This window comes from Vipera berus (assembly GCF_964194415.1).
Source record: "Vipera berus genome assembly, chromosome: 2".
NCBI classification, from domain to species: Eukaryota; Metazoa; Chordata; class Lepidosauria; order Squamata; family Viperidae; genus Vipera; species Vipera berus.
This window is the reverse complement of record NC_138203.1, coordinates 270,514,254-270,537,500: the sequence shown is the minus strand read 5'-3', so window position 1 is coordinate 270,537,500 and position 23,247 is coordinate 270,514,254. Positions and strand designations below refer to the sequence as shown.

At 44.0% G+C, this 23,247-nt stretch overlaps 1 protein-coding gene across 2 annotated transcripts; it reads left to right on the top strand.

Annotated features, from left to right (window-relative positions):
* Positions 1-790: 790 nt before the first annotated feature.
* Positions 791-16,345, top strand: WHR1 (winged helix repair factor 1). Of its 2 annotated transcripts, none has more exons than XM_081322012.1 (8): positions 791-931; positions 4,493-4,581; positions 5,491-5,636; positions 9,368-9,463; positions 9,550-9,689; positions 10,792-10,889; positions 12,863-13,010; positions 15,626-16,345. In XM_081322012.1, exons 2-8 carry the CDS (start codon positions 4,497-4,499, stop codon positions 15,669-15,671), a joined length of 759 nt encoding a protein of 252 aa, XP_081178138.1. In that variant the 5' UTR covers positions 791-931; positions 4,493-4,496; the 3' UTR covers positions 15,672-16,345. The 2 variants fall into 2 exon arrangements, with proteins under 2 accessions (XP_081178138.1, XP_081178139.1); XM_081322013.1 differs by having other exon boundaries at positions 900-942.
* Positions 16,346-23,247: the final 6,902 nt, after the last annotated feature.

The following is a 23,247-nucleotide window of genomic DNA, read 5'->3' as shown; positions in this document are numbered from 1 at the left end:
ATTATACCAGATTTGGACTTCAGAAATCTGCGTAACTTCCACAAGGGAGCAAATGTGGCCCCCACCTCGGGGCCATCCATATCTTTCCAGAGCAGAGTCTGTCTTTCCCATAGTCTAAAATTATTATTTTTTCAACCTTGACAGCTTTAAAATGGATGGACTTCAACTCCCAGAATTCCTCAACCAGTAGCTTAAAGTTGCCAAGGTTGAAAAACCCTGATCTAAATTGGTGTCTCTTAAAAGTCTTCTCCAAGGACCTTAGGAGTCTCTCAGGGGTTTGCAAAATTCAAAATATTTGCCAGATATTGGAAGACATTTGCAAAAATTTCAAACAGTCTCACTCGTTATTTCTATCTGCTGAAAATCATAGGGGAGTTTTCATGGAAAATAGGTATATTAATATCAAATAGGTTTAATGACGCTATTTTACATGATTAAATAAATACAGATTTTAATGCGGCAAATATCAATAAACATAACCCATATAATCAGAAAGTCTTTGGGGGGGGGTTTCTTCCATCATTTTTAAAAATTATAAATTCGGGCTCTGAGAGTCAAACGTTCAAGAAACACTGGTCTAGATCAGCGTTTCCCAACCTTAGGAACTTGAAGATGCGTGGACTTCAACTCCCAGAATTCCCCAGCCAGCATAGCTGGCTGGGGAATTCTGGGAGTTGAAGTCCACGCATCTTCAAGTTCCTAAGGTTGGGAAACGCTGGTCTAGATAACGGCCAAGACCACCTGTCTTCCATTAAAGAGGGCCGCTTAGCCGCACAAGGAAGCCATTGGCCTTCCCTACTGCCAGTCAAGCTACCTTTCTCCCGCCTACTCTAAAGACGAAGGGCGGCCCTCCGCAAGATCTTCAAACGACGTGTCGTCATCCTTTGCCGACGACCAGCAAGCGAGACGACGCGAGTGAGGACTGAGAGGGGTAGGAAAGGCGTAATGAAGTCTCAATTCGAAGCGAAATCGATTGGGGGAGGGGAGGGAAGGGGGGGGAGTCTCTGGGTATCTGAAGGTTATTATTCAGGGAGGAAAAATGTGTAAGTAGAGGACGGAAAGGAGCTCGGAGGTGAAAGGTGGATAAGGTTGACTCAGCCTTCCATCCTTCCGAGGTAGATAAAATGAGGACCCAGATTGTTGGGGGCAATAAGCTGACTTTGTAATAATGCCACTTGGGGGTGTGTGTGAAAGCCCTAATAAGCAGGCATATACATAGAATGAAGGCTATTGCTAAGCACATTGATTTGTGCTTTAAACTGTAAGCCGCCCTGAGTCTTCGGAGAAGGGCGGGATATAAATGGGATTAAATAAATAAAATAAAAATAAATAAATAAATAAATGCAGGTAGCAGCCAGGAAGAAAAAGAGAGAGAGAGAGGATTCCTGATTTTACCTGTAAAAGCTTTTGCTGGAGAAACCCTTTTGGAGCTGAGTCACATGAGGGAGCTGGGGAGAGTCTGAAAGAAGTAAAATGTATTATTTATTTTATTTTATTTTTATTCCATTTATATCCCGCCCTTCTCCGAAGACTCAGGGCGGCTTACTCGTGAGGAGTTGGTATCATCAGTTTGAATAAGTCATGGTGTGATGTTTTGCTGCATTGCTTCAAAGGAGGTGGGGTAAAATCTTAAGAGGAGAGGGGCAAATCTTCCCTTGCCTGATTTCCTTCTACAGGTAGTTGTTGACTTACCAGAGTTTATTTAGTGACCAAAGCTACAACGGCACTGAAAAAGTGACCTATGACTGTTTTTCACATTTACAACCATTGCAGCATCCCCATGGTCACATGTTCAAAATTCAGATGTCTGGCATCTAGTTCATATGTGTGACAGTGGCAGTGTCCTGGGGTCATGGGATCACTTTTTGTGACCTTCTGACAAAGTCAATGGGGAAGCCAGATTCATTTAATAACCATGTTACTAATTTAGTAACCGCAGTGTTTCACTTAATAACTGTGGCTAGAAAGGTCATAAAATGGGGCAAAATTCACTTTAAAATGTTTTACTTAGCAACAGAAATTTTGGGCTCAATTGTGGTCGTAAGTTGAGGACTACCTGTATACATTTGCTTGTTTCTATACATTCAGAAAGGAAGGTGTGGAGGAAAATTCCATTCCCTTCATTAGGATATCGCTTTTGTTCTAAGTTTAGAGTTTTTTTTAATTTTTTTTTTAATTTTAATTCCATTTATATCCCGCCCTTCTCCGAAGACCCAGGGCGGCTTACAAGCTTAGCAGTTTGCTTTGCTTTACATGTAAACAGGCTGCTGAATTAGTAGAAGTGCAGCTGTGATACTTTTTTTTTCATTAAAGAGTTTTAAAAATTTTTTTACAATACATATCCCCAAAACCCAACCACCCCAAACCACCCCCCATCCCCCCCACTTCCCAGAGCTGAATACAGGGTTATAGATATAATAATCATATTCTAACTAAAATTATCCATTATAAAATTAACCAAATTCATAATGTGCTTTAACTCCCCTTTAACATAGATACATTCAAATTATTAAAAACATAATAATAATAACTTAAACAAAAATATAATCAATACTAAAACTAAAATTAATAACAATATCCCTCTAAAATCTACTCATAAGCTAAGTGGAACTTTTTAGTCCCATATTTATTCTGAATATAATCTATCCATCTTCTCCAAACTGAAATATATCTTTCTTGTGAATGATCCTTCAAATAAGCAGAAATCTTAGACATTTCTGCAAGATTCGATACTTTAAGTACCCATTCTTCTATAGTAGGCAAACTATCCTTCTTCCAGTATTGTCCCACCAGTAACCGTGCTGCTGTTATCAAATTCAACATCAGATTGGTTTCTTTAGTATCACAATCTACAACAATACCCAATAAAAACAATTGTGGAGAAAACTTTATCTTTCTCTTAAAAATCTTTTGAATGTTCCACCAAATTTTAATCCAAAAAGCTTTTATATTTCTACAAGTCCACCACATATGAAAGTAGGTGGCATCTAAAATACCACATCTCCAGCATTTAGACTGTAGGTTAGGATACATGTTAGACAACTTTTTGGGATCCAAATGCCATCTATAAAACATTTTATAAAAAATTTCTCTTAAATTTTGAGCCTGAGTAAATTGCAGCTGTGATACTTTAAAGCAGGAGTTAGCAACCTCCAGATGACATTTGGACTGCCACCCAAAATATTTGACCCCAAAGAACTATTGTATCCACTTGGCTCATGACTGCACCCTGAGAGTTTGCAGCACATAGAAACATGTCTCCATGGTTCGGGGCCCTATGCAGAAAAAAGCTGATATTTATTAAAGCATATATAGCTTTAATATAGCTATAAAAATATATAGCTAATTTTTAAAAACACTTTGTTCCCTTTATTGGATTTTATAAGGATTTCCTACCCAGATTAAAATGTACATTTTATTAAATTCAAATCTTGTATGTGGACTGATCCATACATTCCTTGCATTCTGCTAACGGCCAAGACCACCTGTCTTCCAATTTCTTGCTCTTGAGGCTTTGCTTTACAAAAATGGCATGGGGGAAGGCAGTATACAGTTTAATAGAAAGCCAAAAGATGAACCAAAAATAAAGCATATTATACAGTGCTGTCAAATAAATGTGAAAAAATGGGCAGTAGTATAATTCAGTGTATTAGCTTTCTTATATTTGCATGTGTTGCAATAGAGACAAATCGAAAAGAAGGAACTTACATTGTTCCTGATGTGATAGTGAAGTTAAGGGAAGAAGTACTTTGCTTAATTGCTGCATGGCGATCTGACATTATATAAAATCCAGCAGTTTTAAAAATATGCCAAACAAATGGGGAAATCATGAGGGTTTGTAATACCAAAGATTTACCAGAGATTATTTTAAATATAAAAAAATATGACAGAGTGGTTGCTGGAATGAGAATCAAGGAACCATTTTGATGGTGTTATTAGAGGGAATACAGTTTGTGAGAAGCCACAGAGTTTTCATGGAAGAAAAGCAACAAGTTAAAAGGAAAAATCTGAAAAGGGGAGATGATATAGAATGAATGGGGAATAACCAAGAAAACATTTGGGGAACATTAGAGGTAGTCCTCGAGTTACGACCACTATTGAGCTCAAAATTTCTGCTGCTAAGTGAGACAGTGGTAAAGTGAGCTTTGCCCCATTTTATGACCTTTCTTGCCACACTTGTTAAGTGAACCGCTGCAGTTAAGGTAATAACCTGGTTGTTAAGTGAATCCGGCTTCCCCATTGACTTTGCTCATCAGAAGGTTGCAAAGAGTGATCACATGATCCCGGGCACTGCAACCATCATCAATATGAGTCAGTTGCCAAGCATCTGGATTTTGAACACGTGAGCATGGGGATGCTGCAAGTGCCATTGTAACTTTGGACAGTCACTAAACAAACTGTTGTAAGTCTAGCTCAATGAGCAAAAGTCAATAGAGCGGTTATATACGTACTCGACCTTAAGCCTTATACAGCCTCCATCCTTTCTCTCCAGCCCTATGAAGCGGAAGCACCAGCTCCTCTCTGATACTTTCAAGGCCAAGAAGCGACAGCTGGCTCTCGGATCCGAGTCTTCAGAACAGGGTGAGAAAGAGTGAAATGCTTTGCACAAAACACCTGATGGGGCAGTTTAATGAAAAAGGGTGGAGTTTCTAAATGGAGTCAGAGGGAGTCTTTATGGCGGACATGTCAAACACAAGGCCCGGGGGCTGGATCCGGCCCGTGAAGTGGTTTCACGTGGCCCGCGAAGCCATCCTGGAAACAGTGAGGGAACGACCCCCACTGCCTTGGCCCTGGCCCAGAGACCCTCCTTCTGCCAGAGACCCCCAGATCTGTCCCACTCCTGCCCAGGCCCCCATAGGCACCCTTGATGCCAACGATGTAGAGCTGGCCACGCCCACCCAGTAGGCCATACGCACTCTAGCCACGCCCACACAGTAGGCCACGCCCACCCAGGCCACACCCACCCGGCCCCCTGAGGGCAACCGCAATGCTGATGCGGCCCTCAGTGAAATTGAGTTTGACACCCCTGCTTTATGGAAATGCTAAGCAGCGGGATGTCTGTAGGGATTCTCAGTCATCCAGGTCATAGTTATCCCAAAGATGCTTTTTTTCACGAGGCAACTGGACTTTCTTGTTTTTCTTTGAATAGGTTTCGCTTCTCATCCAAGAAGCTTCTTCAGCTCTGACTGGATTTCAACAGTTCCAAGATGGCTCCACATCCGTTTGCACTACTCAGGTGACCCTGGAGACACAGATAAGCCTCCAGGTAGCTTTAACAGCTCGCTAAAAGAATGCAAATGAAACAACTGTCTGCAGGAATATAAATCTTTCCCTTCCCCACCACCCAATCAGAGCTGACGAAGCTTCTTGGATGAGAAGCGAAACCTCGTCAAAGAAAAACAAGAAAGTCCAGTTGCCTCGTGAAAAAAAGCATCTTTGGGCTAAGCGGTGGGACTTCTCCGTTCTTATCTGCGGTTCCTTTTCTTATAGAGGGCCCTGCGGCAGTCGAAACCGCTCTTCAGAATTTGGCATCTCTCTTCCCTCGAAAGGTATTTGAAGATTCCCTGCCGCCTTTAATTCTGAAGCATCAGATCTACAGTCTTGTCAAAGATCGTACGGTTGTGGATAGGTATCTGGTAAGTAAACTTGTCCCCTTCTGGGATACAGCAACATCAGCAGATGGTAGCTATCACATGCACGTACAAAAGTGATGAGATTTTGATTGCATTGCTGCAACTTGGTGGAGCCTTGGTGGAGCAGTGGGCTAATGCCTCCTTAAGTAACACCAGCTGCCTGCAATTAGTGCAGGTTCGCCTCCCACCAGGCTCAAGGTTGACTCAGCCTTCCATCCTTCCCAGGTAGGTAAAATGAGGACCCAGATTGTTGGGGGCAATAAGCTGATTTTGTAATAATGGCGCTTGGGGGGGGCGAAAGCCCTAATAAGCAGGCACATACATAGAATGAAGGCTATTGCTAAGCACGTTGATTTGTGCTTCTTAGATTGTAAGCCGCCCTGAGTCTTCAGAGAAGGGCGGGATATACAGTAAATGGGATTAAAAAGAAAAATACCAAGGCGTGGCTCAATTAGCACAGGCAGCTGCAACACCGGTTTGGACGCTTGTGAGTAAAGGTGCGACCGGGTGTATGAATGCATGAGGGAAGTGGGGGTGGGAAGCACTTCGGCCTAGCTGCAGCTGCAGTTCCAACCCTCCATAGTCATAGAAACGGTTAAAAAGTTATTGAGTGGTCCTGCTTCTAGAAGTTACCTCAGTAAGGGGAAATCTCTGATGGAATGGCGTCTGGAATCCCAAGAGGGAGGGAGGGAGTGCATTCCAGAGAAGCAAGAGACAACACAGTTCAGATAGTTGGTGTGAGAGAAAGAGGGTGAAGACGGCTCCTCCCTAATAGGCAGTCCTCGACTTACAGCCATTCGTTTTAATGACCATTCAAAGTTGAAAAAAGTGACTTACCATTTTTCACACTTGCCACTGTTGCGTTTCTCCCCCCCCCCCCCCCAATGATCAAAATTCAATGTTTGGCAAGTGGTTCATATTTAGGACAGTTGGAGTTTCCCGGGGTCAAAAGGTTTGCGCTCTTTTAATAAGCAAAGTCAATGGAGAAGCCAGATTTCACTTAACTACCGTGTTACTATGTAACTGTTAACTAGGAACTGTGAGAGGGATCTCGGAATCCCAGTGGACAATCACTTCAATGTGAGCCAGCAGTGTGCTGCAGCTGCCAAAAAAGCCAAGACAGTGCTAGGCTGCATTAACAGAGGGACAGAATCAAGATCACATGAAGTGTTAATACCACTTTACAAAGCCTTCGTAAGGCCACACTTGGAATACTGCATCCAGTTTTGGTCACCACGATGTAAAAGAGATATCGAGACTCTAGAAAGAGTACAGAGAAGAGCAACAAAGATGATTGGGGGACTGGAGGCTAAAACATATAAGGAACGGTTGCTGGAATTGGGTATGTGTAGTTTAACGAAGAGAAGGGTGAGGGGTGACACGATAGCAGTGTTCCAATATCTCAGGGGCCGCCACAAAGAAGAGGGAGTCAAGCTATTCTCCAAAGCACCTGAAAGCAGGACAAGAAGCAACGGATGGAAACTAGTCAAGGAGAGAAGCAACCTAGAATAAGGAGAAACTTCCTGACAGTTAGAACAGTTAATCAGTAGAGCAACCTGCCTCCAGAAATTGTGAATGCTTGTAACACTTTTTAAGAAGTGATTGGACAGGCATTTGTCTGAAATTGTATAGGGTTTCCTGCCTGAGCAGGGGGTTGGACTAGAAGTCCTCCAAGGTCCCTTCCAACTGTATCATCATCATCATCATCATCATCATCATCATCATCATCATCATCTTAACAGCTGCAGTGATTCACTTGACAACCACAGCAAGAAAGGTCGTAAAATGGAGCACGGCTTACTTAACAACTGTCTTGCTTACCCAGAGAAATTTTTGGAGCTCAGTTGTGGTTGTAAATCAGGGACTACCTGTAGTTTCCAGACTTTATGGGGGTAGTAGCCCATTTTAGTTTTGAAATATTTTATCTTTAGGTGAGGAACAATAAAAAGATCTTGAAAAAATCTCAATATGTCTGTTCTGATACTGGGAGCCTGATAAGACCAGAGAGATTTACATCCAAATTGCACGTAAAGTTTTGTAAGAGTGTAATCTCATTCGAGATAGGCAGTTCTGGAATTACCATTGTCAGTGCTTTTTTTGTAAAAGAAAAAGGTGCCGGAACTCACACATGTTATACAACCTGCCTTGCTTAGCCTATAAGGTTCCATCCAAAAAAGGTGCCGGAACTCCGTTCTGAGCGTTCTATGAGGAAAAAAAGCCCTGACCATTGTCCCTTGCAATGAGTAAATCCTTATCCAGATTCAGTTTCAGTGTCATAATATTCATTCAGCTATATCTGATTGCAAGATCTGGGGGTCACTTACATCGAAAGGGTAGCCAGGGCTGAATATATATAAGCAGTTCTTAGCTTTCTAGTATAGTGAAGGAAAATTAATTTTAATTGACAGTTGCCCTTTCCCTCACTCACTTTCAGTATCCCAGTGAAATAAAGCTTTGAAGATATTTGTCTTCAAGAAGGGGCCTATTTCTTCCAGGAAAAGGAAAGATACACAAACTATTTCTATCACAGTAGTGCAAGGGTGTCAAACTCAATTTCATTGAGGGCCGCATCAGCATTACGGTTGCCCTCAGGGGGCCGGGTGGGTATGGCCCGGGTGGGCGTGGCCTACTGAGTGGGCGTGGCTAAAGTGCGTATGGCCTACTGGGTGGGCGTGGCCAGCTCTACATCGTTCGCATCCAGGGTGCCTATGGGGGCCTGGGCAGGAGTGGGACAGATCTGAGGGTCTCTGGCAGAAGGAGGGTCTCTGGGCCAGGGCCAAGGCAGCGGGGGCCGTTCCCTCACTGTTTCCAGGATGGCTTCGCGGGCCACATGAAACCACTTCGCGGGCCGGATCCGGCCTCCAGGCCTTGTGTTTGACATGTCTGCAGTAGTGGATTTCACACTAAACCAGGTCAGTTAAAAAACCAGGAACCACAACTGCAGCATATTCTAGTTTGCTTAGTTTTAACTTTCCTTAAGGTTTTATACGTGTGTGTGTGTGTGTGTATGTATATATGTGTTTGTGTGTATATGTGTGTGTATGTATATCTCTATCTATCTGTCTGTCTGTCTGTCATGGTAGCCACGCCATATAGTTCAGTGTATTGGGAATCTTTTTTTTAAAAAAAGGGAAGAACTCAACATGTTTGTTGTGTGAACTCCCCTAGAAGACAGGTTTAGTTTGATTTAGTTTCTGATGACTATTAAAAGGTAAAGGTTCCCCCGCACATGTGTGCTAGTCGTTTCCAACTCTAGGGGCCGGTGCTCATCTCCGTTTCAAAGCTGAAGAGCCAGCGCTTGTCCGAGGACGTCTCCGTGGTCATGTGGCCGGCATGACTAGATGCCAAAGGCGCACGGAACGCTGTTACCTTCCCACCGTCGTGGTCCCTATTTTTCTACTTGCATTTTTTACGTGCTTTCGAACTGCTAGGTTGGCAGAAGCTGGGACGAGTAACAGGCGCTCACTCTGTTACGCGGCACTCGGGATTCGACCTGCCAAACTGCCAACCTTCTGATCGACAAACTCAGCGTCCTAACCCACTGAGCCACCGCGTCCCTTTTTGATGACTATATAAATCATGGCTATTTCTCCCTGCCATGCTAGCCGACGCAGGGGGTTCTTGTAAAAACACGTTTGACGTTCCGTTTTGCCTCTTCCTCAAAATTTACACGCCGTATCTGCTTCTGGAAATGAATTGAAGAAACACTTCTCTCTCTCTCTCTCTGTCTCTAGAGCCAGCTGAAAAATGAAGGCCGGATCCGAATGTTTCAGCACAGCTTTGAGGCAGATTTTTTTGTGGTGGCGTTTATGGACAGCTACATATCTAAGGTTGGCTTCCGCCAAAGAGATGTGTGGACCGAGCAAAGGAACAGAAGGGCCAGCATTTATTTATTTATTTATTTTTGTTGTCTCAGGTGCAGCAGTTTATAACGGGGAAGGATTTCGCCAGGACAGTGAGGAAGTTTTTAGATTCGGTCCTTACCACCTGCCCTGACATCAGTTTTGACAAGAAGAAGATGTTGAGAGACTTTGGCTTCAGTGACACAGAAATCACGTAAGCGGACAAGGAGTCCCCGGGGCTGCCGGTTTGCCTGCTGGCCCATAACTATTTTTTTCCCCCTCCTCCTCCTTTCACTGTTTGCTCTGCCGGCTTTCTCTCCCAATTAAGCTCACTCATTAATTGTGTGTTCGTTGGCTGGGGAGTTTTGGGAGTTGAAGTCCACACATCTTAAAAGTTCCCCAGCTTAAGAAACGCGGCTATACCTGGGTTTTGCTTGTGATTTAAAGACAGGTAAAGCCTCCCTGCTTTCTGAGAATGCACGCGCGTGCTACAACGGGCACCCTCTGAAAGAACGTAAATCTCCCGGGATCATGGAGCGAAGGAACTGGATGAGGCTGTCGGCAGGCCCAGAGGAAGAGAGAGAGGCTTTTGGAGGAGTTGGTGGCGGCGGCAGCAGCGTGCTCCAGGGGTGAAAAGAAGCAAGGCCTCTTTAAGGAAAGGGTGGAAGAGTCAGCATCAGAAAAAGGAAAGAAGGCGAGGTTGTCGGAATACAAGCGAATTTGAGGGCTAATCCACATGGATCCCCATTTCCAACTGTCCTGTTTGCCATCGTTCACTCCCTAGAGACTAAAATGGACAATGTGAAATTTGAGCGGGCTCCGAACAAGGAGTATATATCGGAGGTGGTGACCCTTTGAGAGCTGTATGCAACGAAATTTCATTTTGATGTATGCCGATTGGTGTACATTCAAAGTGACAATAAATTTATCATCATCATCAGGTCATAGTCTTGTCTCCCACTAGACACCTTGGGATGCCCGTTGACAACTCAAACAAGGACAGTAATCTTCTGCACAGGGACTTGATTTAATGGCCACAACTGAGCCCAGAATTTCTAACACTAAGGCAGACAGTTACTAAATTATTGAGTTTTGTCCCATTTTACAACCTTTCTTGCTACAGTTGTTAAGTGGATGGCTGCATTGTTAAGTTAGTAACAGGGTTGCTAAGTGAACCTGGCTTTCTCCCCCCCCCCCCCATCTCCCCCCTCCTTGACTTTGCTTGTCTGGAAAAAACAGAAAGCTTTTAAGTCCACAAATCAGCTGTATGGAATGGGTTAAATCCCAATGGGCCTTTCCTTTTTCTTTTTCTCCAGGCAGCTGGTGAATGCCGGAGTCTTGACTGTTCGTGATGCCGGGAGCTGGTGGCTGGCCGTGCCTGGAGCAGGCCGCTTCATCAAATGCTTCATCAAAGGTGCGTTCATTTCACAGATTGTGCTAAGCTATAGTCGTAGCGTGTTGGGTAGACTCCGACGTGATGCTCAGAGGCAAATGAATCAATCACATTATCACTCCGAGCCTGTGTCTCTTGAAACCTGCAGGATTTCACTAGATTAAGCGAATTCTTAATTTGGGACCCAGATTTGTCAGGGGTGCAGTATGCTGACTCTGTAAACCAGGGATCTTCAAACTTGGCCCTTTTATGATTTGTGGACTTCAACTCCCAGAATCCCTCAGCCAAGCTGGCTAAGGAATTCTGGGAGTTGAAGTCCACAAGTCATAAAAGGGCCAAGTTTGAAGACCCCTGCTGTCAAACATTGTGAGGCGGCATATAAGTCTGTGTGCTATTGCTATCCTGAATTTGCATCCCCAGTCCCAAGCAATTATATATATATGTTGATGTTGTTGTTGTTAGCTGCGAAGTCGTGTCCGACCCATTGCGACCCCATGGACAATGTTCCTCCAGGCCTTCCTGTCCTCTACCATCTTCTGCAGTCCATTTAGGCTCATGCTACTGCTTCAGTGACTCCATCCAGCCACCTCATTCTCTGTCGTCCCCTTCTTCTCTTGCCCTCCATCTTTCCCAGCATAAGGCTCTTCTCCAGTGAGTCCTTCCTTCTCATTAGGTGGCCAAAGTATTTGAGTTTTAGCTTCAGGATCTTTAATAATAATAATAATAATAATAATAATAATAATAATAATAATAATAATAATAATAATAATAATAATAATAATTAGGTGGCCAAAGTATTTAGTTTATTAATAGTTTATTAATAAATATTTGAGTTTCAACTTCAGGATCTGGCCTTCTAAAGAGCAGTCAGGGTTGATCTCCTCTAGGACTGACCGGTTTGATCGCCTTGCAGAAGACTCACAGGAATCTTCTCCAGCACCATAGTTCAAAGGCTTCAATTCTCTCTCTCTCTCTCTCTCTCTCTCTCTCTCTCTCTCTCTCTCTCTCTGTGTGCGTGCGTGCGCGCGCGCGCACGCACACACACACACACACACACACACACTCTAAATAAATTTGGATTGCTGACAAAGAATTAAAGGGAGACTGATATAGCTATTTCAAGCTTCTTTGCTCTCATCAGTCAGCCACACCCTTCTGAGATTCGAACCTGGGCTGCTTTGCATGTTAGGCATTTGTTTTAACCTCTAGGCCACAGGCTCTTTCTCACTTTCTCAGCTGCATTAGGGAGGGAAGAGACGAGGGGAGGAGATATGTCTTGAGTGTTTTGAGCACCTCGTCGCCCCAAATATGGGCGAAATCTTTTGCCTGTATCAGCCCAAACTAGCAGCCCAGGTTCTAATCTCACAAGGGTGTGGCTGACTAATGAGAGCAAAGAAGCTTGAAATAGCTATATCAGTCTCCCTTTAATTCTTTGTCAGCAATCCAGATTTATTTAATACAAACAATTGTCGCAGTTGCAACTGCCGCCTGTGGATGGCCCTAGTTTGGGCTGATACAGGCAAAAGATTTCGCCCATATTTGGGGCGACGAGGTGCTCAAAACACTCAAGACACACATACATACATATACCACACCTGGAATACTGCATCTAGTTTTGGTCACCACGATGTAAAAAAGATGTTGAGACTCTAGTAATAGTACAGAGTAGAGCAATAAAGATGATTGGGGGACTGGAGGCTAAAACATATAGGGAACGGTTGCTGGAATTGGGTATGTGTAGTTTAATGAAGAGAAGGGTGAGGGGTGACATGATAGCAGTGTTCCAATATCTCAGGGGCCGCCACAAGGGACCATTATAATTTAGAGTACCTCTTTCATTTCGGGGTCAGGTTTTGCAAACGGAATGAACTCTGCCATGAAAAACAAAACCCCAAACCTTGTTCTCCACTATCTTGTGCAGTGCAGAATGTCCAGTGCTAAATTCCAACCTTAACACTGGAGTGTTTCTAAAAAGAGCTTTCTTTTCTTCCCAGGAAGGAAAGCTGTCTTGGGTATGATCCAGAAATCCAAATACAAGGAAGTGCTACTGTCCGATTTGCAGAGCCGTCAAGCCCCCAGTGCTGTGAAACTGGGCCTTCCCTACCATATTCATGATATCATCGGAGCCCAGCTGGTTGACTGGTAAGATCCCTGTTTCTTCTCTTGTCTCCATTCCCTGATGTGTACAGGTGGTCCTCGACTTGCGACCACCACTGAGCCCAAAATTGGTATTGTTAAAGTGAGACATTTGTTAAGTCTCAAGACATTTGCCTCATGTTACCACCTTTCTTGCCCCGGTTGCTTAAGTGAATCAGTGCAGCTGTTTAGTTAATAGCACGGTTGTTAAGTGAAACCGCCTTCCCCATTGACTTTTCTTGTCAGTAAGTTGCAAAAGGGGGATCGCATGACCCTAGGACACTGCCACCGTCATCAAGATGAGTCAGTTTGCCAAGCGTCTGAATTGACCAGGGGGATGCTGCAAAGCCGTAAGTGTGAAAAACAATCAGAAGTCACTTTTGTCCAGTGCCGTCATAACTTTGAATAGTCACTAAATGAACTGTTGTAAATTGACTACCTGTACTGCTTCCAGGAACATACACACTTTGGATTTTTGATCTTCCCAGAAACCAGTTAAAATGGTTTCTTCTTTCCCTTCCAAAGAGCCCAAATGGGAATACTGATCCAGTATAACGGTGTTCTTGGTCTTGTTCAGAGGTGTGGATTTCAGCTCCCAGAATTGCCCAGGCAGCATGCTGGGAGTTGAAATCTACATATTGTTGTTGTTAGCTGCGAAGTCGTGTCCGACCCATTGCGACCCCATGGACAATGTTCCTCCAGGCCTTCCTGTCCTCTACCATCTTCTGCAGTCCATTTAGGCTCATGCTACTGCTTCAGTGACTCCATCCAGCCACCTCATTCTCTGTTGTCCCCTTCTTCTCTTGCCCTCAACCTTTCCCAGCATTAGGCTCTTTTCCAGTGAGTCCTTCCTTCTCATTAGGTGGCCAAAGTATTTGAGTTTCAACTTCAGGATCTGGCCTTCTAAAGAGCAGTCAGGGTTGATCTCCTCTAGGACTGACCGGTTTGATCGCCTTGCAGTCCAAGGGACTCGCAGGAGTCTTCTCCAGCACCATAGTTCAAAGGCCTCAATTCTTTGGCGCTCGGCCTTTCTTATGGTCCAACTTTCACATCCATACATTGCAACTGGGAACACCATAGCCTTGACTGTACGCACTTTTGTTGACAGGGTGATGTCTCTGCTTTTTAGTGTGCTGTCTAGATAATGATGATGATGGTGATGTTGGAAGGGACCTTGGAGGTCATCTAGTCCAACCCCCATTTCAGACAAATGGCTGTCCAGTCTCTTCTTAAAAACTACCAGTGTTGGAGCATTCAGAGCTTCTGGAGGCAGGTTGTTCCACTGATTAGTTGTTCTCACTGTCAGGATGTTTCTCCTTAGTTCTAGGTTGCTTCTCTCCTTGATTAGTTTCCATCCGTTGCTTCTTGTCCTGCCCTCAAGCGCTTTGGAGAATAGCTTGACTCCCTCTTCTTTTGTGGCAGCCCGTGAGATACTGGAACACTGCTATCATGTCCCCCCTTAGTCCTTCTTTTCGTTAAACTAGGCATACTCAATTCCAGCAGCCTTATATGTTGAAAGTTGCCAAGGCTGAGAAATACTGGTTTAGAGATATCTGCACGTTTTAACAAGAGGATCAATGGCTTAATCATTCCAGAGTCTCAAAAGCCCACTCACGTGTCTCTCTACCATTGTTACTCTACATTCCTCTTGAAAAGTCTTTTCCAAGAATTTGAGAATGTCTTTACAGATAAAGCTGTGAAATTCAGAAGCCCCAGCTTCTGATATCTAATCTGTCCTTGGGCCCTTAAGATTACTCCTAGATGTTGGCCTACCAGGTTGACTTTAAATATCCTGTGTCTTCCACCAATTTTGAAATAGCACTCACCCATCTTATCATCTCATGGAGAAATTCTGAGAGTTGAATTAGCTCAGTTCTAGAGAGTTGCAGTGTAACCTAAGTGTGGAGATTTCAGCTAGGAAGCCTCACTTTTCAAATGTTGCTTTGCTATGTACGGAAGAGCATTGTTGCAAACCACTCCTCAGTTTCCTGACTGTACTGGGGGTGGGGGTGGTGGGGGTGAGTGGAAGAGGAATTATACTACTTCACCATAGAGCTTTAAAGATTAAATAATTGCCTTGTTCCATCGAAGGCCAAAGTCTTGCCTGTGGGTTAGCCCTGGTGAATGGTAGATACTGAGAAGCAGAAAATATGTATGCAGAAGTGTTAATTTGCAACGGTTCGTTTAGTGAGTGTTCCATGTTACAACGGCACTGAAAAAAAAGTGGCTAATGACCATTTTTCACACACAACAACCGGTGCAGCATCCCCATGGTCACATGACGTACATTCGGATGCTTGGCAAATGGTTCATATTTATGACAGTTGCAGTGCCCCGGGGTCACGTGATCACTTTTCGCAACCTTCTGACAAGCAAGAGTCCATGGGGAAGCCAGATTCACTTAACTTACTGACTGCAGTGATTCCCTCACCATCTGTGGGGGAAAAAGGTCGTAAAATAGAGCAAAACTCACTTAACAAATTTCTCACTTGGCAACGTACATTTTTGTGGTCGTAAGTCGAGGACTACCAGCATTTCTTTTCATACCGTTTCATGCAGCTTGGCTATGTTTTTTTTCCCCCCGCTTTTAATTTTGATGAGCTCTTTCTTGTTCTCTCTAGCGTGCCAACAACGTCCGGGACCCTCCTGCGACTAGCAGATGACTAAAAATGTTCCATTTCACCATCAAGAAGAGAACTGTGCCCCAAATAGACTAAATAGACCAAAATCTGCCTTGGTTTTTTCTCACCTTGGGACTGAGGGTCTTCTGCCTGAGACACCAACATTCATGGGACCAGAAGAAACTTTTGCCTAGCAAAATAACCTTAATTGATCTAGAAATTGCACTTAATATAGGAGCTCCTTGTAGAGAACCATCTCGGATGGATCTGGAATACCCAAATTAATGGTCCCCAGCGTGGGACTGAGCTGAGAGTAAAATAAAATGACACAGTCTTTGTCCATAAATTGCAGAGGCTGAAGTAAAAGCTGAAAATACTCATAACTACTGTAGATATGCTCCCTAGTCCAGGGGTGGGGAACCTCGGCTCTTTTATGACCCGTGGACTTCAACTCCCAGAATTCCTGAGCCAGCCATGCTGAGGGGAAAGGGAGAGGTTTCCCAGCTGAGCCATGTTAGCTCAGGAATTCTGGGAGTTGAAGTCCACAAGTCATAAAAGAGCCAAGGTTCCCCACCTCTGCCCTAGTCGATTTATTCCTTGAGTACGGTGCCAAGTATTTATTCTGTATACCTTGAGAATTGCACTAGGTATGAATTTTGTTACTTGTTGCAAAAAAAAATAGAAAAATAAATTTGGAAAGTGTATTTCAATGGAATTAAAACCCCAAAGTGCGCGCTTGTCCTTTGTTCCCTTCACGCTCATTTTTTAGGATGATTATTTTTATGGAGGGGGTGTTTTTTCCCAATTCAGAGATGCATTTCAGATTACAGGTAATCGTCGACTTACAACTGTTCATTTAGTGACTGTTCAAAGTTGCAACATCGCTGAAAAAAAAGTGACTTCACGACCATTGCAACATCCCCATGGTCACGTGGTCAAAATTTGGATGCCTGGCAAACAGATTGTATTTATGATCGTTGCCGTGTGCCAAGTTCATGTGATCCCCTTGTGTGACCTCCCGATGAGCAAAGTTAATGGGGAAGCCAGATTCACTAACTTAACAAGTGCAGTGATTCACTTAACAACTATGGCAAGGAAAGTCGTAAAATGGGGCAAAATTCACCAAACAACTATCTCACTAAAAATTTGGGCTTCAGTTGTAGTCGTAAGTCGAGCATTACCTGTGCACTTTGGTTCTAGCTTATAATCATAATCATAATCATAATAGTAAAGTTGGAAGGGACCTTGGAGGTCATCTAGTCCAACCCTCTGCTGAGGCAGGAAACCCTATACCATTTCAGATAAATGGCTGTCCAGTCTCTTCTTAAAAACTTCCAGTGTTGGAGCATTCACCACTTCTGGAGGCAGGTTGTTCCACTGGTTAATTGTTCTAACTGTCAGGAAATTCCTCCTTAGTTCTAGGTTGCTTCTCTCTTTGGTTAGTTTCCATCCGTTGCTTCTTGTCCTGCTTTCAGGTGCTTTGGAGAATAGCTTGACTCCCTCTTCTTTGTGGCAGCCCCTGAGATATTGAAACACTGCTATCATGTCTCCCCTCACCCTTCTCTTCATTAAACTACACATACCCAATTCCAGCAACCGTTCCTTATATGTTTTAGCCTCCAGTCCCCCAATCATCTTTATTGCTCTACTCTGTACTATTACTAGAGTCTCAACATCTTTTTTACATCGTGGTGACCAAAACTAGATGCAGTATTCCAAGTGTGGCCTTACCAAGACATTATAAAGTATTAATAATTCACGTGATCTTGATTCTATCCCTCTGCTTCTTAAGGAGAAACTAATTTAACTAATTAGTTTCAACTAATTTAATTTAATTGGGTTTTAGTTAACTTCAGGGACTGTAATTTAATCATAATTTTTAACTGTTTTAATTTTTGTATGCTATGTATTTTAATTCTCCCTGTAAACCGCCCTGAGTCCTACGGGAATAGGACAGTATATAAATTTAAATAATAAATAATAATAAATAATAACTTCCTAACAGTGAGGACAATTAACCAGTGGAACAGCTTGCCTCCAGAAATTGTGGGCGCTCCATCTCCGCTGATTTTCAAGAAGAGACTGGACAATTACTTCTTTGAGATGGTATAGGACGGTTCTCCTGCTTGAGCAGGGGGCTGGACTAGAAGACCTCCAAGGTCCCTTCCTGCTTCTATTCCATTCCATTCTAGTATGATTATTCTCCCTTTCTAAAAGGATCTAAGCACTTATTTGCCCTTTGTGATACAGGAAACTGCCTTATATTAGACACTAAAGGGTAAATGCTTGTTCTTCTCTTTTTATCAGCGCGAAATTAAGAATTACCGTTATTGCTAGTGCTCATTTGTTCCATCACTTCATGGGTGCTTCCACTGAGTCACATGTATTATGTTGATGTTCATTTTTTTCCCATCTGGAGAGATCATTTTGAACAATCTTTGCCGTTTTTAAGCTGTCCCCACCCTCAGCGATTTACTACAGTCTAGAAATTTAACCCTCTTTGCAAATTCCTAGCCCGTGTTTTTATGAAATAGTTAGAAAATGACACTTTTTAGAAAGACCTTTGGGAAGGACTCTTTAAAAGTTGCTATTTAATGCTGTGTTATTGTTTACTCTTTAATCTCAGTGAACTATAAGGGGGAACCTTTGTCTATACGCTGGACTGCTAAGTTTCATTATTGATATATCCCCACGTACATAAGTCAGATAATTTATCTTGAATCTGCATGCTGATCAAACATATCTGTGTTTCTCAAAAGAGGATATTAATATCACAAAAGAGGATCTGCCTTCGGCCCATGTATAACCATCATGCCACCTTCTCCAAATAGCTGAACCACCCCTTCCTCCACCTAACTTATAGTAAGGTAAAAAAGGTAAAGGTTCCCCCGCACATGCGTGCTAGTCGTTTCCAACTCTAGGGGCCGGTGCTCATCTCCGTTTCAAAGCTGAAGAGCCAGCGCTTGTCCGAGGACGTCTCCGTGGTCATGTGGCTGGCATGACTGGACGCCAAAGGCACACGGAACGCTGTTACCTTCCCACCGTAGTGGTCCCTATTTTTCTACTTGCATTTTTACGTGCTCTCGAACTGCTAGGTTGGCAGAAGCTGGGACGAGTAACAGGCGCTCACTCTGTTACGCGGCACTCGGGATTCGACCCGCTAAACTGCCGACCTTCTGATCGACAAGCTCAGCGTCCTAACCCACTGAGCCACCGCGTCCCTAACTTTTAGTACTGACAGCCAAAAAAGCCCTTTTGTTAATTATTATTTTCCTTGCAAGTTCTTTTTAATGCTGCAGGGGTCAGCCTATTGACTTAAAAAATTATCTAACTCCAGGTATACAAACAATACCAAGGGAATCATATTAATCATATTAACTAATAGGGATTCAGTATCGCACAATCTGCAGGACTACAGACATTTCAAAACACCTAAATGGAGCTCACCAAACCGCCTTTGCAGTATAGTTGACCAAAATCACACAGGTCTCTAAATCTCTTAAATAGTAGGAGGTTCCTGCCATATATTTTAATGTTTTATTTTGGGGCCACCGAGCATATTTTGGGTATGTGGAGCTCCAGGTTTCAGGACTTTTAACATCTTTAGTGATGAATGGGAGTGCACTACCCCAGATGTATCAGGTATGCAACTTGGGGTGGAATAGGGTGTCTGGACTTGTGACTCCTGCTCAATGAATGGCTAGGAGAGCCTTTGTGCAATTTTGTGTTGTGTGCCACGTTGTGCTCTTTCCTGGATCAGGAGTCCCTGACCTCATTCATTCAAGTCCTGGTCATCTCCAGTTGGACTACTATGTGTTCTGCACAGGGCTACCCTTGTAGAATTATCCAGAAGCTTCAGCTGGTACAGAACGCAGCCGTGTGGGCAATTCTTGAGGCCCCGATGGTGGCCCATGTTACACTGCCATTCCGCATGCAATGGATGGAAACTAATCAAGGAGAGAAGCAACCTAGAACTAAGGAGAAATTTCCTGACAGAACAATGAATCAGTGGAACAACTTGCCTCCCGAAGTTGTGAATGCTCCAACACTGGAAGTTTTTAAGTAGAGATTGGACAACCATTTGTCCGAAATGGTCCCTGAGCAGAGAGTTAGACTAGAAGACCTCCAAGGTCCCTTTCCAACTCTGTTATTCTGCTCTGCTCCGTGAGCTGCACTGGTTGCCAGTTTGCTTCCAGGTTCAATTCAGTTTTGTTGATCAATTCTGAAGCACTTGATAGCATGGCATTATTTGAGAAACCATGTTCTGTACCAGCCTGCTACCGGCCCTGCAGAAAAGGCAGGGACAACCCCTTTTTCAAAAAGGCAAGAGGCTGGAATTACGCCTACCAAATTTATTGCAACAAAAACAAACGGAACAAGACAAACCAAGAAACAGGAGCTTTAAGAAACATGAACTATCCCAGCGGTTGCCTTCAGCAAACCAGCCCTCCCCACACATTCCCCTTATATAGAGTTCAGGGCGTGGCTTCTCTCTGCCTCCTTCCGAGAAGCCCCATTGCCTTCCTCTGTTTACTCCTAATTGACTGCCTCCTGCGTCGGGGGTCCTTGAACAGGGCCAGCTGTGGGTCATCTTCATCCACGCTGTCAGGCTCACACAGCTGGGTCTCCGTGGTGACCAAGTGGGAGGGGCCTGGCTGAGGGCTCTCATCAGCAAGATCTTCAACCCCCTCAGCAAGGTCTTCAACACCCCCCTCCTCCTCCTCTGAGTCGTCCGACCCAACTGCCGAACCCACAGGCTGACCCTGAATCACAACAAACCATCTCATCCCACTGGGATTAGCCTGCCCCACCCAGGCCAGAAGAGGCATGCTGTAGACCCCATTGTTCAAGGAATTTCAGCTGGTGCGGTCCAGGGGACAGGTATTTTCTGCCTTGACACCCACCCTCTGGAACATCATGCCTCTCTCTAAGTGAGATCCTTCTGGGACTTCCAAAAGGGCTTGAAAGAGCTGACTCTGCCAGCTGGCTTGGGGTCCAAATGGGGGAGCCACAACTTGGAGGTGGTTAATGGATTAGAGACACATTCCACCTCCTCCCCATATGCCCTTTGCTCCCTCCTTCCCTTTTGCTTAACTGAATTTCAATGACATTTTAAATTTATGTTTTTATTTATTGTTTTAAGTGTTTTCGTGGCATTTTGTTGTAAGGTGCCCAGAGTTGTCTCGGTGAGATAGGTGGCATAGAAGTTTATAAATAAAATAAATAAATAAAACAAATAGTTGTGGCTCGATTTGACATTTGCTATAGTGCTTAACAAATGAGTCTCTTTTTTTCTTGCTTTCATCTGTGTGTGTTTGTGGATTTTCTTGTACTCAAGTGTTGGGAGAGAAGAATGCTATTGGGTACTTGTTAGCGTAATCCCAAATGAGATATACTGTATGTTTGTTGCCTAATCAGACTGTTATTAATTATTAGCTATATCCTCAAGGAGGCAAACAGGAAGACTAAAAGAAAGATTCTTTGAAATCTTTGAGAATATAACTACCACCACCCTGACTACACAACTAACAAGAATTTCCTTTGGGATTTCACAAACAAATTAAAAAACAAAAAACAAAGTCATGTTTTAGCTACGACAAAACTTAAATGACTATAACAGAATAACAGTTGGAAGGAATCTTGGAGTCCATTCTCAGTTAGGGTTAGGGTTGGGGTTAGGGGGTTAGAGGGTTAGGGTTAAGGGGTTAGGGTTAGGGGGTTAGGGTTAGGGTTAGGGGGGTTGGACTAGAAAACCTCCAAAGTCCCTTGTCCCAAAGATGCTTTTTCATGAGACAACTGGACTTCGTTATTGTCCTTTGAAAACGTTTTGCTTCTTGGACGAGAAGCGAAACGTCTTCAAAGAAAAACACAAAAGCCCAATTGCCTCGTGAAAAAGCATCTTTGGAACAAGGGACTTTGGAGGTTTTCTAGTCCAACCCCCCTGCTCAGGCGTAAAACCCTATACCATTTCAGACAAATGGTTGTCCAATCTCTTCTTAAAAACCTCCAGTGATGGAGCACCCACTATTTTTGGAGGCAAAGCCCTTCCAGTGATTATAGACTCAGTTATCTCCATTCATTTATGATAGCAGTGTTCCATTATCTAAGACAGGGCTTTTCAACCAGTGGTACGGGTACCACCTGTGGTACATTGGCACCTGGCAGGTGGTATGCGACCATCCAAGAAAAGAGGTAGAGGGGGAAGGCAATGAGCTGAACCGGTAGCAGCACCGCACAAGCCTGAGCGAGAGACGGTTGGAGCTACAGGGCTGTCAGGGCTCAGCGGAAGCACCAGGATCAGCACCAGGCTCCAGCTGGAGCTCGGCACTGATCCTGGCGCTTCTGAACCCAGAAGAAGCGCCGATCAGCTGGAAAGTTGCAGTATCTCCAGGGTCTTGTGATTTACATTCAGATGCTTGGCAACTGATTCATATTTACGACGGTCACAGTGTCCCAGGGTCATGTGAAGTGACCAAACCCTGCTGCAACCACCCAGCAGACAGGGGGGATAAAAACCAACCCCCCCCCACCCCACCCCCACTGCCAATCCTCAACAGAAATGCTCACAATGAAAACCTCGGACAGGAGAAAGAGCGGCGCTGGGCGGGCAGGCAGGTGTCTTGCTCGGCTGTGGCTTGGGGGGCATTTTTTTTAGTGCCATCCATTTTAACTTCGAACAGTCACTAAACAAATTGTTGTAAATGGAGGACTACGTGTACTTCATCACTTTTTTCCTTTTTTTTTTTTGGTCATCAGGTTTTGGACACCTTGCTAGGCGACTGGTGGTACTCGGATGTTGCCATATCCTAAAAGTGGTACAATGGGTGAAAAGGTTGAAAAGCCCTGATCTAAGAGGTTGTCATAATGGGGGAGTCAAGTTATTCTCCAGAGCACTTGAAGGTAAAACAAGAAGCAATGGATGACAACTGTCCAAGGAGAGAAGCAAACTAGAACTAAGGAGAAATTTCCTGACACAATTAATTAGTGAAAGATTTGCTTCCAGAAGTTGTGACTGTTGCAACACTGGAGTTTTTAAAGAAGAGATTGGACAACCATTTGTCTGAATTGGTATAGGGTTTCTTGCTTGAGCAGGGGGTTCGGCTAGAAGACCTCCAAGGTCCCTTTCACCTCTGATACAGGCAGTCCTCAACTTGCGAGCATAACTGAGCCTAAAATTTCTGCTGTTAAGTGAGACATTTGCTAAGTGAATTTTGCTGCATCATACGATCTTTCTTGCCATGGCTCTTAAGTGAATCACTGCGGTCGATAAGCTAATAACACAGCTGTTAAGTGAATCTGGCTTTTCACACACACACACACTTTGCTTGTCAGAAGGTTGCAAATGAGGATCACGTGACCTCGGCGCACAGCAACAGTCATAAATAGGAGCCAGCTGCGCAGCTTCTGAATTTTGATCCCGCGACCACGGGGACGCAGCAAAGGCAGTAAGTGTGAAAAGCAGTGGTCGTCGGTCACATGTTTCCATGCCGTTTGTAACTTTGCATGGTCACTAAACGAACCGTGGTAAGTGGAGGGACCCCCTGTGTTCTGAAATGATTTGAAATGAACCTTTATTGTCAAAGTGCAACTACGTGCACATTGAGATTGGCTGAGCCTCCCTT

Coding starts and splice junctions, on each gene's coding strand:
- WHR1 (XM_081322012.1), top strand. CDS start 4,497: ATGAAGCGGAAGCACCAGCTCCTCTCTGATACTTTCAAGGCCAAGAAG. Junction 4,582..5,490: donor ATCCGAGTCTTCAGAACAGG/GTGAGAAAGAGT, acceptor CTTTTCTTATAG/AGGGCCCTGCGGCAGTCGAA. Junction 10,890..12,862: donor CATCAAATGCTTCATCAAAG/GTGCGTTCATTT, acceptor TTTTCTTCCCAG/GAAGGAAAGCTGTCTTGGGT.